We start from the raw sequence: 15,000 nt of genomic DNA, 5'->3' as shown, positions 1-15,000 counted from the left end.
ATGTTGATAATGATGATAATGATAATAATGATAATAATGATGATGATGATGATAATAATGACACTGATAACAATAATGGTAATAACAATAATAATATTATTAATGATAAAAAAGTAATGATAATGATAATAATAAAACAATTATTACTGAAAATTATACATATATGATTATCATAAAAATTGCCACTAAGATAACCAGTAATATTCGCTTTTATTCTTATCGCTATAATTATGAATATCATTCTTATCCTTATTCATTATCATTACTATCTTCATCACTGTTGTTCTTGATATTATTATTATCATAGTTATTTTTATTACCAACATCATCATTATAATCATTATTGTTATAATAATAATAATAATAATAATACTAACAATAATGATAATAATAATAAAAATTATTATTATTATTGTTATTACTATTATTATCATTACCATCATCATCACTATTATTGTTATCATTATCATTATTATTGGTATTAACGTCATTATTATTAGTAGCTTTAATATTACTATTATTATTATCATTATCATTATTATTACTATTGTTATCATCATAACCATTATTATTATTATTTTATTATTATTATGAACATCACCATTACTATTATTATTATTAACATTACAATTAATATTATTATCATTGTCATTGTTATTAGCATTTTAACTTTTATTGTCATTGATATCATTCTGATCATTATAGCTGTTATTATCATTATCATTTATTTTGTCTATTAATGTTATTATCATTATCAACATTATTATTATCAATATCGTTATTAGGATGACTATTATAATTTCTAATATTATTATTATCATTATCATTATTACCCTATCATTATCATAACCTTTATTATCATTATTATTATCACTATTAGCGTTTTCATTATTAACATAATTAACATTATCATATTTATCCTTATTATCAGCATTGGTATTTTTATTAATGCTATTATCATCATTGTTATTAATATCATTATAGTCATCATTATCATTGTTATTATTATTATTATTATTATTAGTAGTAGTAGTAATAGTAGCAGTACTAGCATTACTTTCATCATTAACAATACTATTATTATCATCATTATTATTATCTATTATCATTTCTCTTGCCATTATCATTATTGCTATTATCATTATTATCATTATTATCATCTTTATTAACATTATCATTAGTATTGCTATTATCATTATCTCTATTATCATTATCACTAACATTATGATTGTTGTTACCATTATTATCATTTTCATCATTAATGACAGTATCATCGTTAATATTATTGTTGATTATCATTATTATTATTATCATTATTATTTTTGTTATCATTACTATTACCATTATTGCCTTTATCATTAGTATTGTTGTTGCTGTTTTTATTATTGCCATTATTATTATCATTATCGTTTTCTATTATCTACTATTATTACTAATTGTAGTAGTATCACTTTAGTGTGTACCTTATAGATAGGAATGGGATTTCTCTGCATTCGGTACAGTGCATTTTTATTTTTCTAACTCTATTTCTGTTTAATTATATTCTGCTTAACTTCTCTCTCTCACTCTCACTCACTCACTCACTCTCTCTCTCTCTCTCCCTCTCTCTCTCTCTGCCTCTATTCACACACCCTATTAAACAACACACACCTACTGCACATGCACTTTCCCGAGACGGACGTCCAACCAAGCCTTCACTCACCTGGAAATACGGGCTGCAGGCGGAGAGCACCACCTTATGGGCCTTCAACGTCATGCCCTCGACCGCTAGCGTAACATCCACGAAGGACTCGCTCTGAAGGAGTTGTTCGAACACCGATATGATGTTGGATTGGTGGTTGTTCCACCTGAGACAGAACTGCTGAGGGGACATGGCCATTCTGACGCCCGACGACACCCTGTGGGAAGAAAGCATCAATGGTTACTTATCGTCTGGGGGTGAGAGCGGCCCGGGTCACAGCTCACATTTCGCATGTTATAAATATGTTAAAGTAGCAAATGATTTGATCGAGTCATGCATCTGTACACTGAATTCAAAGGGACACTCGACGCGCCAATACACACTGGTCACGTAACACCTTAGGTTGTGAATATGGGGAAAAACTCACTGGTATAGGGAATAGCGATACCCTTCTGGACATGGCACTGAATGCAACCCACTATTTCAGCGTAGCCATATAAAAGAGGAATAGGAGAGGTCATGAAAAAAATCACAGCGTCATAAAATCATAACTTTATGGGAAGAAGAGAGCAAGCGAACGAGCAAGAAAAACAGAGATAGATTGTGGGAGACAGACATACAGACAGACAGAGAGAGAGAGAGAGAGAGAGAGAGAGAGAGAGAGAGAGAGAGAGAGACAGAAAGAAAGAAAGAGAAAGAGAGAGAGAGAGAGAGAGAGAGAGAGAAAGAAACAGGATAAACAGATGTATAACAAAGAGCCAATAGAAAACTTGTCTCGCGGACTCGGCACGTGCGTGTGTGCGAGGCCGGAATCATTCACATCGCAAACGAAGGCAAACATTATAGCAAACGTTTAAGCTCTCGTGGTAAACAAGGGGAGTGGGCGCTGGGCGGGCTGAGAGGGCGGGGGTAGGAAGGGGAGGGGGGTGAGGGGGTGAGGGTGGGTGAGGCGGAGACAAATGCATGGCTCGTACACCGTTTGATTCAGTGACTGGATAGAAGGGTTGACTTTTGCTTTCATGGATAGACCGTTGGTTTGGTGGATGGAAGGACGAACAAATGGTCAGATGGAGGAGAGTTGGACCGACAGTTGGGTGGATAGGAAGTGGACTTTCAGCTGGTTGGATATAAAAAGACAAACTAATAGTGGGACTAAAGGATAGAAGAATAATCGAATGGATGGAATAGACGGACGAATTTACAAAGACAAAACTGACTGATTTCACAGAGGGATAAGTGGATTAGCGTCTGAACGGGGATGTGGACTGATAGATGGATTTCGGCCTGACAAAAGGGTAATTAAAAGGTTGGATGGATTTATGAATGATGGATAGATCACCAGAATCTATGAATGAGTGAGTGGCTAAACAAATGAACGGGAAGCTGAATATTTTGATAAAAGGACGAATGAGGAAGAAAAATAATGAGAAATTGTGAGGGGCAAAATATGAGAGAATTCGTCGTTTCGTAGACACCGTGATGAAGAGAACGTATAGGAATAGATAACGTTTTAGGACGAAGATTGATGAGATGTCGATCCGAAGGGGCTGATGGACGTGAGAATGAGGGCTAATGAGGGTATTGTATGGGAAGGTTCGCATGAGGGGAAAACGGGGCTGGAAAACTCGAGGCTGAGGTGGAGTCAAGGTGGAGGCTACGAAAAAGACTCGTTGTTAGAAAATACGAGATAAATTGTTACTTGCTAAAGGTTTTCTGTGAAAGTTTTGGAAGAAGCGAGTCAGTAACGGAGGGAGATGCTGGGAAAAAAGAGAAGAAGAAGAAAAAAAAAAAGAAGATAGAAGAAAAAGAAGAAGGAAAAAGAGACGGGGAAGAAGAACGGTAGAAGGGGTGTACGCCGGCGCACTGGGGAGCCGAGGGGGAGGAGGGGGTTACGGGGGGGGTGTCGGGAAGGGGAGGAGGGTAAGGCGGGAGGGGAGGGGGAGGGGGAGGGGGAGGGAGAGGTCGAGGAGGAGGAGGAGGAGGAGGAGAGGCCGACCATTCACAAATATCAAAGGTGAGAACAATGAGCAAACTTGCGTGGGGCAGACAGAGTTACAGGTGTATTTTCGTCATCTTTCCTCCACCTTCCATTATATATTTTTTTCTTCTCCAGAGGTACTGAACCGCTAATGGCATACGACTTTGTCATTATTTGACGACGAAGAGAACGATAGAAAAGAGATCAGACCGACGTGGTACTTCCGATCAGTTCAAGAACATGACGTTGCCGCATCTTGTCTTTCGTCTTGTCTCGCTCACCGCCCGAACGCCTTCAGTAAAAAGGAATCACAAGCTTAGCAACATGCTTGGAACAAACATCGTAAAGAATTAATCTTGACTCTCTAATTCATCGTGTGTTTACGGAGCAAAGCTTGTCTCCCGTGAATGTGATTATTAATAGTAATCATAAAATATGTATTCATCGTTGTCTGGACTTTACATGTAAGTTTCTTGTCTTTTTTTGCGTAGTGAAGATCGAACTGTAGCGCAGATAATGAATGAGTAAAGATCAACCTTTTATTGCTTTCGGTGGCAATCAATGTCCGTTGTGGCTAAGACAAATAAAAGCGAAAAAGACTAAGCTTTCCCTTAGGAAAAATATTCCCTGGACCCTGTTTTCTTGAGAGCAAATGAGAGGCTACTTTATTTCTAGTTTCCCACATCATGTGTTCCTCCCCGAGAAATTTGCGAGCTCCGCTAATTACCGCCAAGCACGCAGGCAAGTTCTTCAGGATAATAAGGCCTGATCACGGCACGGGGAAAAGGACAAACAACGGCCGCTCTATTTGCTTACTGTAGCGCTGGATCAGTCGGCGTCCGTTCTCATTACCTCATCTTTGTGACGTCGGACCGCACTCATGTCACATCGCTGGTTCTCGACCGATTAAACGTTCGCGAGTCATGTTCAGTCGCATGGCCGGGGATTATCACAGTTAATTTCCTCTGGACGCCAATGCTTATAACAGCAAACAATTCATTCGGACGTCGCGGCGAGAGAAAGCTTTCGCTGCCGGAACAATCACTTTATATACAATGCACATAAATTCCGGACTGAGCAAGCAAGTTCTCCGGTAAATCAAAGTACATCCAGACACACACTAATTATCATTATAATTCTCATCGCAACACAGCAAAGCGCATCACTAAATAACAAATTATTTTTAGCACCATTATATTTTTTTTTCCTCCAGCTAAATTTAGCACGCCTAATACCATTAGATGGAAGAATAAAAGTATTGCAAGTTTGATCAACAAAAGCATATGGCGAGCCACGTTCAATGAGAGGCGTGGAAAAAGGCGTAGTGAGAGGCGTAGGAAAAACATGCAGAGGCTTTTATGTCCTCCATACTTACATGTGGGGAATCAAAAACGGAAACATAGGTGAGAGCCAATTTAAGGAAGGAGGGACGGTTGCATCTTGATGTCACACTAGTACGCACTCATGGAATTTAATAATCACGCACTCAATAGCTTCTGAATACGCACTCATATATTGCACCACACTTACACAAATATTTTCGACACATTTCTTAACATACACACTCACATTTCACTTCTCGGAAGTTCGCTCACTAATATCACATATTTAGCGCATTAAAATTACGATGAAAGGTACTTTTTTGCAGCTTTGTACAACTTGTATACACACTTTATCCCTGGTTTGATTTTATTTACAGAGTTTAACAATAATACTGAGCCGTTATTAAAATTAGGTTTCGTAACATATTGACTATTCTACTAGCAGCTTGGTCGGCGCGCGGCACTTCACGACTGGTGATCGCTCTCGACACATGCCGTGAACCCGCCGGACCACGATCAATTTGTGACAAAAGTCTACGGTAAAGTCACGCCAAGTTTAAGTATGTACGCGCCGTGTTCGTGGTGATCTTGGCGGTGGGTCGGCGCGGACTGAGAACTGCATGATGTGAAAATAAAATAGACGGTGCCAGAGCAGGAAAATCAATGGATCAATATCTAGCTGGCACTGAGTGAGAGTGCGTGGCGGTAGGAGGAGGAGGTGGAGGCAGTGCCAGCGCCAGCCTCGGAGAGCCAGCCCACAGTCTACAGCCGCCCCACCAACCTCTCTCACAATTTACCTCGGGAAAAGATCAATAGCAAAGGTAATCAATAGTTGCTTCGTGTGGCACTGGTGCCTCGGGCTGGGACGCTTGCTTCGACGGCGGCTGAGTTGCTCTTTCTCTCACTGGCACTCCCCCTTCCCTCGCTCGATGCTGGGTAGGCTCAGGCTATGGTGGTTGACGGCGGCGGTGGAGGTGGAGGTGTTAGTTACTCCCATACACCCATAGTCGCTTGCTCTCTCCGTTGTTCCTTCACCTCCCCGCTGTTCTAGACTGGTCCAGCACACACCTAGACACTCGACACGAATCCTAGACAGTGTTTAAGTGTACTTACTGTGGCGTGGGCGGCGCGGGCGTGTGGTGCCGAGGAGGGTGTGTGCACGCGGCCCCTTCCCTCCCCTCCCTGTGGGCCGCAGCTCGGGGGTAGTAGCAGCACCAGCACCTCACAGAAAACGGACCCTACCCCAGTACACCCTCCATACTCCTCCATACTCCACCATACTCCCTCTATTCCATCCTCCAGCGTTCGTTTTCCACAGTACCCCCTGAGCTCCCTCCCTCCTCGCTCTGCTCCGCCTCATACCTTAATAGGACACTTTATACATCGCAACGTAAACATCCTTTCCACCTTTCCATTTCCCATTCATTGCTTTTGTCATCTTGGGTTACGTCTTCGAATTCATCCGTCTTTGTGGTGCATCTTCTTCCCTCCCTTGCATTTATCAGTACACCCAGAACTTCTTCCTATCAATACATATCAAAGCATCCCTCCCTACCACCCCATAATGAGCATTTTCTCGTTTCTTCTATGTAATGTAACTCCATTAGCCATAACACGCCCGAATATATTGCTACGATCTCCCATTTCGTAACAAACACTATCATATCATTATCCAAGTCTTACGCCCAATAATATGGTCGATGACGTTACCATATCACTAAGTCCTATCATATCGGATCTTTAGTTTTTTATCTTCTCTTCTTAAGCCTTTCTTTTCCTTCCTCTATCTCCTCTGCTTCTTCCTCTCTTCGTAGTGCATCCTTCATTTCTCCATTTCCCTCAACCTTTTTTTTTCTTAATTTCCTTGTACCTACCCTAGGATTTCCGGTTTAAATCTTTTCCTCTCTCTCCCTCCCTTGGCTTTCCTTCCTCAGCTGAAACTCCGACCAAAACTAACTCTGTATTGTTTTTTTTCCTTCAAAATATCATTATCATTTCACTGCTATTATTTTTTTTTCTCCCGAGCGAATACTGAATAGGCAAGATCTAGAAAGACACAACACTGATCAGCGTATCATGGTACTGAATTAAAGTACAGCAATCCATAAGCGTGATTCATGGCACTTTCGACGAAATGGAACATGCTTTGTACTTTAAGGAAGAAGATGAGTCAAGGAAGACATTCATCTGCCTCCAAGATCAAAGGCATACTTATGCATTAGTTGAATTATTCTAGAATTTACAATATATATTTCACGCACACAGACGCGCACAGACAGACACACACACACACACACACACACACACACACACACACACACACACACACACACACACACACACACACACACATATATATATATATATATATATATATATATATATATATATATATATATATATATATATATATATATATATGCATGCATGCATATACGAGTATGTACACACACACACACACACACATATATATATACAGTGAGAGAGAAAGAGAAACAAATAATCCAACAGAGTGATAAATCGGCAAATGTAGATATAAATTAGACTGACAGGAAGGAGACAGAACGATAAGAAATATATAGAAAAAGGACCAATTAAAACTAAATTCTCTCTCTCTTTGTCACACAAAAAAGCCTCGCTTTGCTATCAATTTGCTAACATACTTTCCTGTGTACGAGTCTCGCAGCGCCCACTTCCTTTGTCTTTGGTCTTACCGCGGATTAGCCCACGCAAGGGCGACGCGTTTTGCCTACAAATACCCTATTCCACTTTCTAAAGAATTAAACGGCCTTTTCGCCTTTTATATCTGTTTCGACACTGGGGGCGGGGAGCAAGAATCAACCAACACTCTGATGTTTAATTTTTTGAAAGGGAAGTTTTGCGAAGAGACTGATGTCGAGACTGATTGAGAAACGCGTTTAGGAATGCCACCATCTCCGTCTATGTGCTCTGATATCAAATCATTATCACTATTATAATCATTCTTATTCTTAGTTTTATTAGCATTATTAATATTGATATCAGTATCGTTATTTCACTAACAGTATTGCTATTAACATTACGACTAATAACATTATCATCTTTATCATTATCGCTACTACACTTGTCACCATTAACATTACTACTAACATACAGTTTTAAGCGAGTCTTACTTCGACTTTCTGAACAGAAAAAATACCCTTATCATCGCCAAATAGCTTACTTACAAGTCCAATGACTGTCCACAACAACATAATCCTTGTTCCATAGCCAGCACTGACGTATAAAGGGACCACAGCCGAATATCACTAAATCAAAGAACGCGAAATGACATTAAGCTCTTGAGGTTAAAATTCGCCAGCCACCTGATTAGCTCGCTGCTAGTTTACTCAATGACTTAATCCTCTCCTCCGAATAATCAACATTGCAACATTTTCTTTGATTGCATTTAACGGACTCATTTCTTTCATTTTTCAAAATAATTGATCGGTAATAGAATCAAACACATCTTTAAGTAAAGCAGCGACGGCGTGAGATTGGAAGGAATCCTTGCTTTATATCTCCAGACTGAGCACCTCATTCCTCTGGCACTTAACTCTGTTTTCGGAGGTTATTGATTTTACCGTCGTCGACATTGTAACTGGTGTTGTAGTTCACATTATCCTTAGTTAATGTTATTGATATTGTTATCATTCCCTCGTTGTCACCATCACGGTTATCACTGCTTCTTATCATTATGATAATTAATATTATCATTAATATTAGTGTTGCAACCATTATCTATGTTGTCATTATCATCACTGTCGTTTCAAAATCTACTTTTCTGTTGATCAGAAACGGCTTCGACATCAAGTGAAGTAAAATCTATATTAATGTTCCCGCATAATAAATTTGTTTATCACTAATTAGAACAATTGAGTTGCCTGAATAAAAAATCAGAAGCTATTTTGCATATTGCAGCACACACATGCAATATATATTGTTTCCGTTACTTACCCATTTCCAATGAAAGACTAGAATTGGAGAGAAAATTTATAATTAGTTTTAATCTTATTTTATCAGTGTGAGGTAAAAATAAGCGAATAATATATCAGCATCACTTAATTAGTTCCAAGGAAATGAAAATCATATCGGTGTAGAGTCCTCAGCGGAGACGCCCCCCCCTCCCAGCGCCCCCTATCTCGAGGAGGACGGAAGCGGATCGCCAAGGGCCCCTCCCCGAAGAAGCCTTCCAAGGTCATACACTTCTTCTCCCCCTTCAAAACATTTTTTTCCAAGTGACTTTTCGGTTTTCCTTTCTCGCGAGCGTAATCATGTTTACAGCCTTACTGTCTTAGGGTTCCGTCGGACGAGACTTTGACGTGGATAAGCTTGCGGGGTGGAGGGAGGGGGCAAGCGAGGGGAGATTTTTACACTTTGGGTTCAGTTTCCTAAGCTAGTCCAATTAACGGTCTCCCTTTCTCTCCCTTCTATCTCTTTCTCGTCAGATTAGTCTTGGTAACGAGGCCTAGCTTCCCCGTCCCATAAGATCTTCGGTACAGCGGCCGCCACCGAAACGATTTTAGTGTTGGAGGAGCAAAGTCCGAACGCCGCTCCCCCGCCTTCTGCATGAGCCTCACGTCTTCATGTTTTCTTCTGCCTCACTCGAGCTCCGCCAACATTTTTCGCTTAAGAATTCAAGTCTCGTCGCGGAAAATGTTATAGATCGACGGATAAATCCCGAACAGCACAGGTGAGGGAAGGAGAGCTAACATGGCAAAGGACTATATATATGTAATAGCGAAAACATACATAAGGAACAAGCCACGAAAGGAAAGGGGTCTTGAAGACTAAAAGAGGCGATCATTAATATCCAAAAGAATGTATTTTTGTCACTGCTTGATGACTGCATAATGATGGTTATTATGCTTACTGCCTTTTATCAGTAATAAGCATCACATTTTTTTTTGGCTCCTGGGAGTGACCCTCAAGGATGATTACGAGAAATGAGAACTTGACAATGTGTGCTAATCATCGGCATGCAAATTACAAATGATCAACGCGAATTGTGAGGGTGTATTTGTCTCATTAGGGAAAAGGGGGGGGGGGGCTAAGGTGGACAAACTATGAAACAAAACGCATTCTGATCCTCCATAAACCGAGAATTAACCTAAAGAGTCTTGGGCCGAGAATCCTACGCGTTCGTCTATCTCTCTGCACTGATAACACTGGGTCACTTGTGATCTCGCTACACCTATCCAAGATTTTCAGGGAAGCATTTTAATTGTCCTAAAAGAATAGTTCACAGAGTTCGGCTTAATGTAGCAACCTCCTATCACTCTGGAAAATGTTCGTTTCCGCCGAGAGCGTCAGACACAGAACGCGAGACGAAGTATTAATATACTAATTGAAGTTTCTTCATATCCGTGCATCTCTTTGCCGTCTACGCGAGACGTCGCCGCCCAGCACTTATATTACATCCGTTTCATGCGGGCGTGCCTCTGTAATCTGGCCGTTCTGCTTCATTTGCCGGCGGCCTTTATGCCCGGGACACAAGACGCCATTTGTTTACGAGGACGACGGCGTCGCCTCCGCCGATATCAGAACCCGGATTGCTATATGTTTGTTCCGCGACGGTCGCAGGTATTGATCGGCGAGATCAATAGATCAATCGGATATATATTGCTTGCTGCACCATTGTCTCTGCAATCAAGTAACACGTTGCGTCCCTACGGCACACACACACACACACACACACACACACACACACACACACACACACACACACACACACACACACACACACACACACACACACACACGCACACACACACACACTCGCTGCATAAGTGCACACTCACGCACACCCTCCTCGCACACACACACAAACAAACAAACATAACACTCGCGCGTACGATCTCATGCGAAATGAAGTGAATTATCATATAAAAGAGCAACGGGATGCAGGTATCCCGGAATATCCATTACCTGCGACCAGACGAGCAAAACATAAATAGGAAAGTGTGACAGCAACAAAGCAAGAGACGAGGCGGTTATCACAGCCCATTCTCACGCGAGGAAGAAGGACACGCGCGATGCGTCGAAGCAGAGAAGCTGTGTCACGGGCGGCGTTAACTTGCCCGAAATGACATCAGTTGGGTACATGTTGTGCGAATAACACAAATCGGGAGAGAATTCGAACCGAAACATCGCTCGGAGTCTATTCCGTTCCCGGAGTGGGATGAGTTACCGGCGCGGTTAAAACTGGTATTTTCGTCATCTCACTTCCGGATGCAAATGGAAATTGCAATATATCGTAACCTGATCTCGCCACTGAAAGCAAATACCCCGACGCTCATGCATAATTTCAGGCTGACATGAAAGGATCTCAACAAGACGCGAAGCCAACTGCGTTATGGCTTAAGGAAATCGAAATTCATGTTGTTTACTGTCCCTCCATTTTCTTTCGCCTCCCGTTTTTTATGATGGGTTCTCTTTGATAAGGTATAACTATTCAATACCGCAAATAAATGATTCAGGCTATAAATTGACATTCCCCTTTCTTTGTCTGAATGACATGTATTTAGAACCTTCTCGTTCAGATAACTACCATGCTATACTGCGGCATTGTTCCAATATTTTCTGTATTTTCGGATTTGGTCATACGAACTCTTGTAAAGAATATAATCCCCTGTCTCTCCGTACATTTTTTTCCACGAATTATTTAACAAATGCTTCGAAAAGGCGAAGCTTACCGCTTACTGATTTATAAACTTTCTTTTCTTCTTAACGTATCACTTTTAGACTTATAAATAGCAAACAAACAACATGAAAAAAGTGAAAATAAAATGTAATGGATTTCAAAGCTTCTGTGATGTTATTCTAAAATTAATCTATCTTTGGTAAACCTTTTTTTTCTGTTGATTTATTTATATATTTCGACTTTGATTTCCTCTTCATAGGAAGGATTTCCCATCCTTTTTAACTAATCCAATCGTTCCTCTTTTTTTTCAACTCTCCGTTTCTTCCACCTCTCTCTTTCCTCTCCCCCATTTCCCCCATTTGCTCCCTTACCCCCTCTTTCTCCCCCCCCTCCTCCTCCTCCTCCTCTCACCACTCCTCCCCTCTCCTACCCCCCCTCCCCCACTCCCCCTACATGCTTCGGTAACACACTTGGTATAAAGGATCAATACACGCACAGCATGGGAGTCTAAGCAAGGATAGGAGGCCGGGAAGGGGCGGGAGAGGGGGGGAGGAGGGGGGTGAAGGAAAGGAGCGAGGGGAGAGATAGGATGAAGGGGGGGAGGTAGGGGAAGTAGGAGGGGGTAAGGGGGGTTGGAGAAGTAGAAGGGGTGGGGGTGAAGGGAAGGAGAGTTGGGAGGGGAAAGGGAAAAAGAGAGAAGGGAAAAGGGAAAGGGGGGGGGGTAGAAGAGAGGGAGGGGTAGAAGTGAAGGTGTGGTGGCGATGAAAGAATTGAAAGAGGAGGAGAAGACAGAAGAGTAACAGAAGCATGAAAAGGAGAGACAAAGAGGAGGAAAAAGAAGAGAAGAGGGAAAGGAAAGGGAAATGGGCGTGGGGGTGACTAAAATAACAAAGGAAAGAAGTGAAGAAGAGGAATAAAAGAAGTGACAGGGAGAAAATGTTGACGAAAGGGATGAGAAACGAAAGGCAAATAAAAAAGGCAGTTCAAACACACACAGAGAAAGCACAACAGAAGGAAGGAAGCAAATAAAAGGAACAATGAGGTAAAAAAGAAGTAAGAATGGGAAGAGGAGCAAAGAAAGTTAATGGGAAGAAAATGAAGATCAAAGAAAAATAATGAAAAAAGAGAAACATTAAGAAGACCGAGAATGAACACAAGCTTAGATTAATGTTAAAAGTTAAACATAATAACAAAGAATCACATCAATTATTATGATGCATGATCAAGAGCAATAAAATAGATGGCACTAATAACAATACCAATAAATCCAAGATAAGAAGAAAGAATGGGAATAAATTTCAGTTATTACAGAAAAATATCAAAGAACAAGGGCAGACTAAGATAATTGATCAATGAACACACAAACAGGCGGGATGAATGGAGATACAATACAAGAATGAGAGAGAGAGAGAGAGAGAGAGAGAGAGAGAGAGAGAGAGAGAGAGAGAGAGAGAGAGAGAGAGAGAGAGAGAGAGAGAGAGAGACCGAGACAGACAAAGATAGGTAGATAGATAGATAGATAGATAGATAGATAGATAGATAGATAGATAGATAGATAGAGAGAGAGAGAGAGAGAGAGGGAGGGAGAGAGAGTGAGAGAAGAAATAGCAACAAAATGAAAAGAAAAGGATAAATAACAAGAACCACAGCGATAACAACAATAAGAACAATGATAACTGAAGTACAGCAATAAATGAGAGAAAAGTTTTAAAGAACATTGAAAACAAAAATGATATCAACACCAATCACATCAACAACAATAATAAATATGATTGTACAGATAATGATAATATGATAACGGTCGAGATGATGCCAGATGATAGGCATATGAATGTCATTATAGCATGCAAATTCGAATGCAAATCTCAGGCGGAAGAAAATAGGATAAACAAATAATGCTCTGATAGATATGAAAATAAATGATTAAGAAAGAAAGAAAGAAAAGTAAAAGAGAATAAGAGAGAGAGAGAGAGAGAGAGAGAGAGAGAGAGAGAGAGAGAGAGAGAGAGAGAAAGAGAGAGAGAAAGCTTGACGATTGATCCGCAAAAGCTCTTGTTTAAAGTTTCACACAGATAAACATGCGGGGAAGAGCTACAGCCCGGCAGGATCGCGTAGGAGTTTGGGCCATGTGGAAGGCCTCCGACGCGGCACACTCTTGCCCCGAGGCCGCTAATGGAAGGCAAGGATAAATTCTAGTAGTGAAAGGACTTAGTTTTCTTTTTTTTTCCCTTCAGTCCCCCTGGGTCTGAAGGAAATGTCGTGTGTGCTTCGCCTAGTAGCTTAGTGACTTCGGAGGCTTTGGGTCTCGCGGCGTCTGGGGTCCCCGGGACAGCAGCAGCAGCGCCCATGGATCTGGCGAGAGATTAGAGGTTCGCGACTATGGGTCTGAGAGGCCTCCGCTGCTTCGGGAACTTCGGGGCGCAACTTCAGAGCTGACGGAACTTTGAACTTCGCTAGCCTCTCTGCAACAATCGATTTTTTTTTAAATCAAGAAAGAAAACAATGAATTATTGTTAAGAGTCAAGTAAGTGCCCATACTCAAGGCAAAACTGTATTCCTTTCTTCATTTTTAAACACAAGCTCTGATTTTTTAATTATTATTATTTGTTTAATCTCATCGCCGGCCATATACCGGGAACTTCAAGAGTTTGATAACTTCAATATTGCAAACTCTAGAAACTTCAAAATTTCAAAACTCAGTGGAACTCTGGAAGCAAACTCAAAAGCATTTTGAGATTCATAAGAAAATAAGATCTTGAGTGTATCTAACGCCTATAACAGTTTAAGAAGATTTTTTTACTTGTTATTATCAAAGTTTTCTTCATTCAAAAATTACTTGAGAACAAATCTCCTATTCTCTTAAGAGTTCCGCGCGTCACTCAGGGAAGAGGAGCTACACAAGAAGAGAGAAAGAAAGCGAAAGAAAAAAGGAAAGGCTAAGAAATGCATGAATAGAAAAAATGCGTGATCTGGCGGCTGAAAGGAACAAAGGAAAATAACACAAGAAAGAATAATAGACTTTGGTGTTCCCACTTAAAAAAAACAAAAAACAAAAAAACTCGAAACGCTAGCAATCTCGTTTTTCTTTTCTGATAATGGCCATGTTTCATTAATCCTTTTCTGCGTGTGACTGCGTTTGTGAACTGTAACCAAGAGGCAATTCACTGACATAAATATGCATTACTGTAAGTTCGCCAATATTACATACAGGACATTCGTATACAGATATCAGAAATCTAGAGGATGCGATACGATACATTTCTTTTCACTTGTCGGGGAAACTCACCAAAATACATCATATTTTTGTTGAAAGATGAGACGAGTTTCGAATCCTTCATAGCTTTCACCTCCAAGTCTA

General features: G+C 40.6%; 1 protein-coding gene across 5 annotated transcripts in view; it reads right to left on the bottom strand.

Annotated features, from left to right (window-relative positions):
• The window catches only part of LOC113808627 (protein tramtrack, alpha isoform), a 130,322-nt gene that overhangs the window by 84,109 nt on the left and 31,213 nt on the right, over positions 1–15,000 (bottom strand). Inside the window, exons 1-2 of one of the 5 annotated variants that reach the window (XM_070129008.1) lie at positions 6,095–6,144; positions 1,703–1,898 (exon numbers count right to left, since the gene is read on the bottom strand). In XM_070129008.1, the coding sequence (XP_069985109.1) occupies positions 1,703–1,879 (177 nt within the window). In that variant the 5' untranslated portion in view covers positions 1,880–1,898; positions 6,095–6,144. Of the gene's footprint in view, positions 1–1,702; positions 1,899–5,034; positions 6,043–6,094; positions 6,145–15,000 lie in introns of those variants that run through there. The other 4 variants (XM_070129007.1, XM_070129006.1, XM_070129009.1 and 1 more) reach the window with 4 other exon arrangements.

The sequence above is a fragment of the Penaeus vannamei genome, chromosome 13 (genome assembly GCF_042767895.1).
Source record: "Penaeus vannamei isolate JL-2024 chromosome 13, ASM4276789v1, whole genome shotgun sequence".
NCBI classification, from domain to species: domain Eukaryota; kingdom Metazoa; phylum Arthropoda; class Malacostraca; order Decapoda; family Penaeidae; genus Penaeus; species Penaeus vannamei.
The sequence above is the reverse complement of the archived record's forward strand: the minus strand, read 5'-3'. Positions and strand labels throughout refer to the sequence as shown.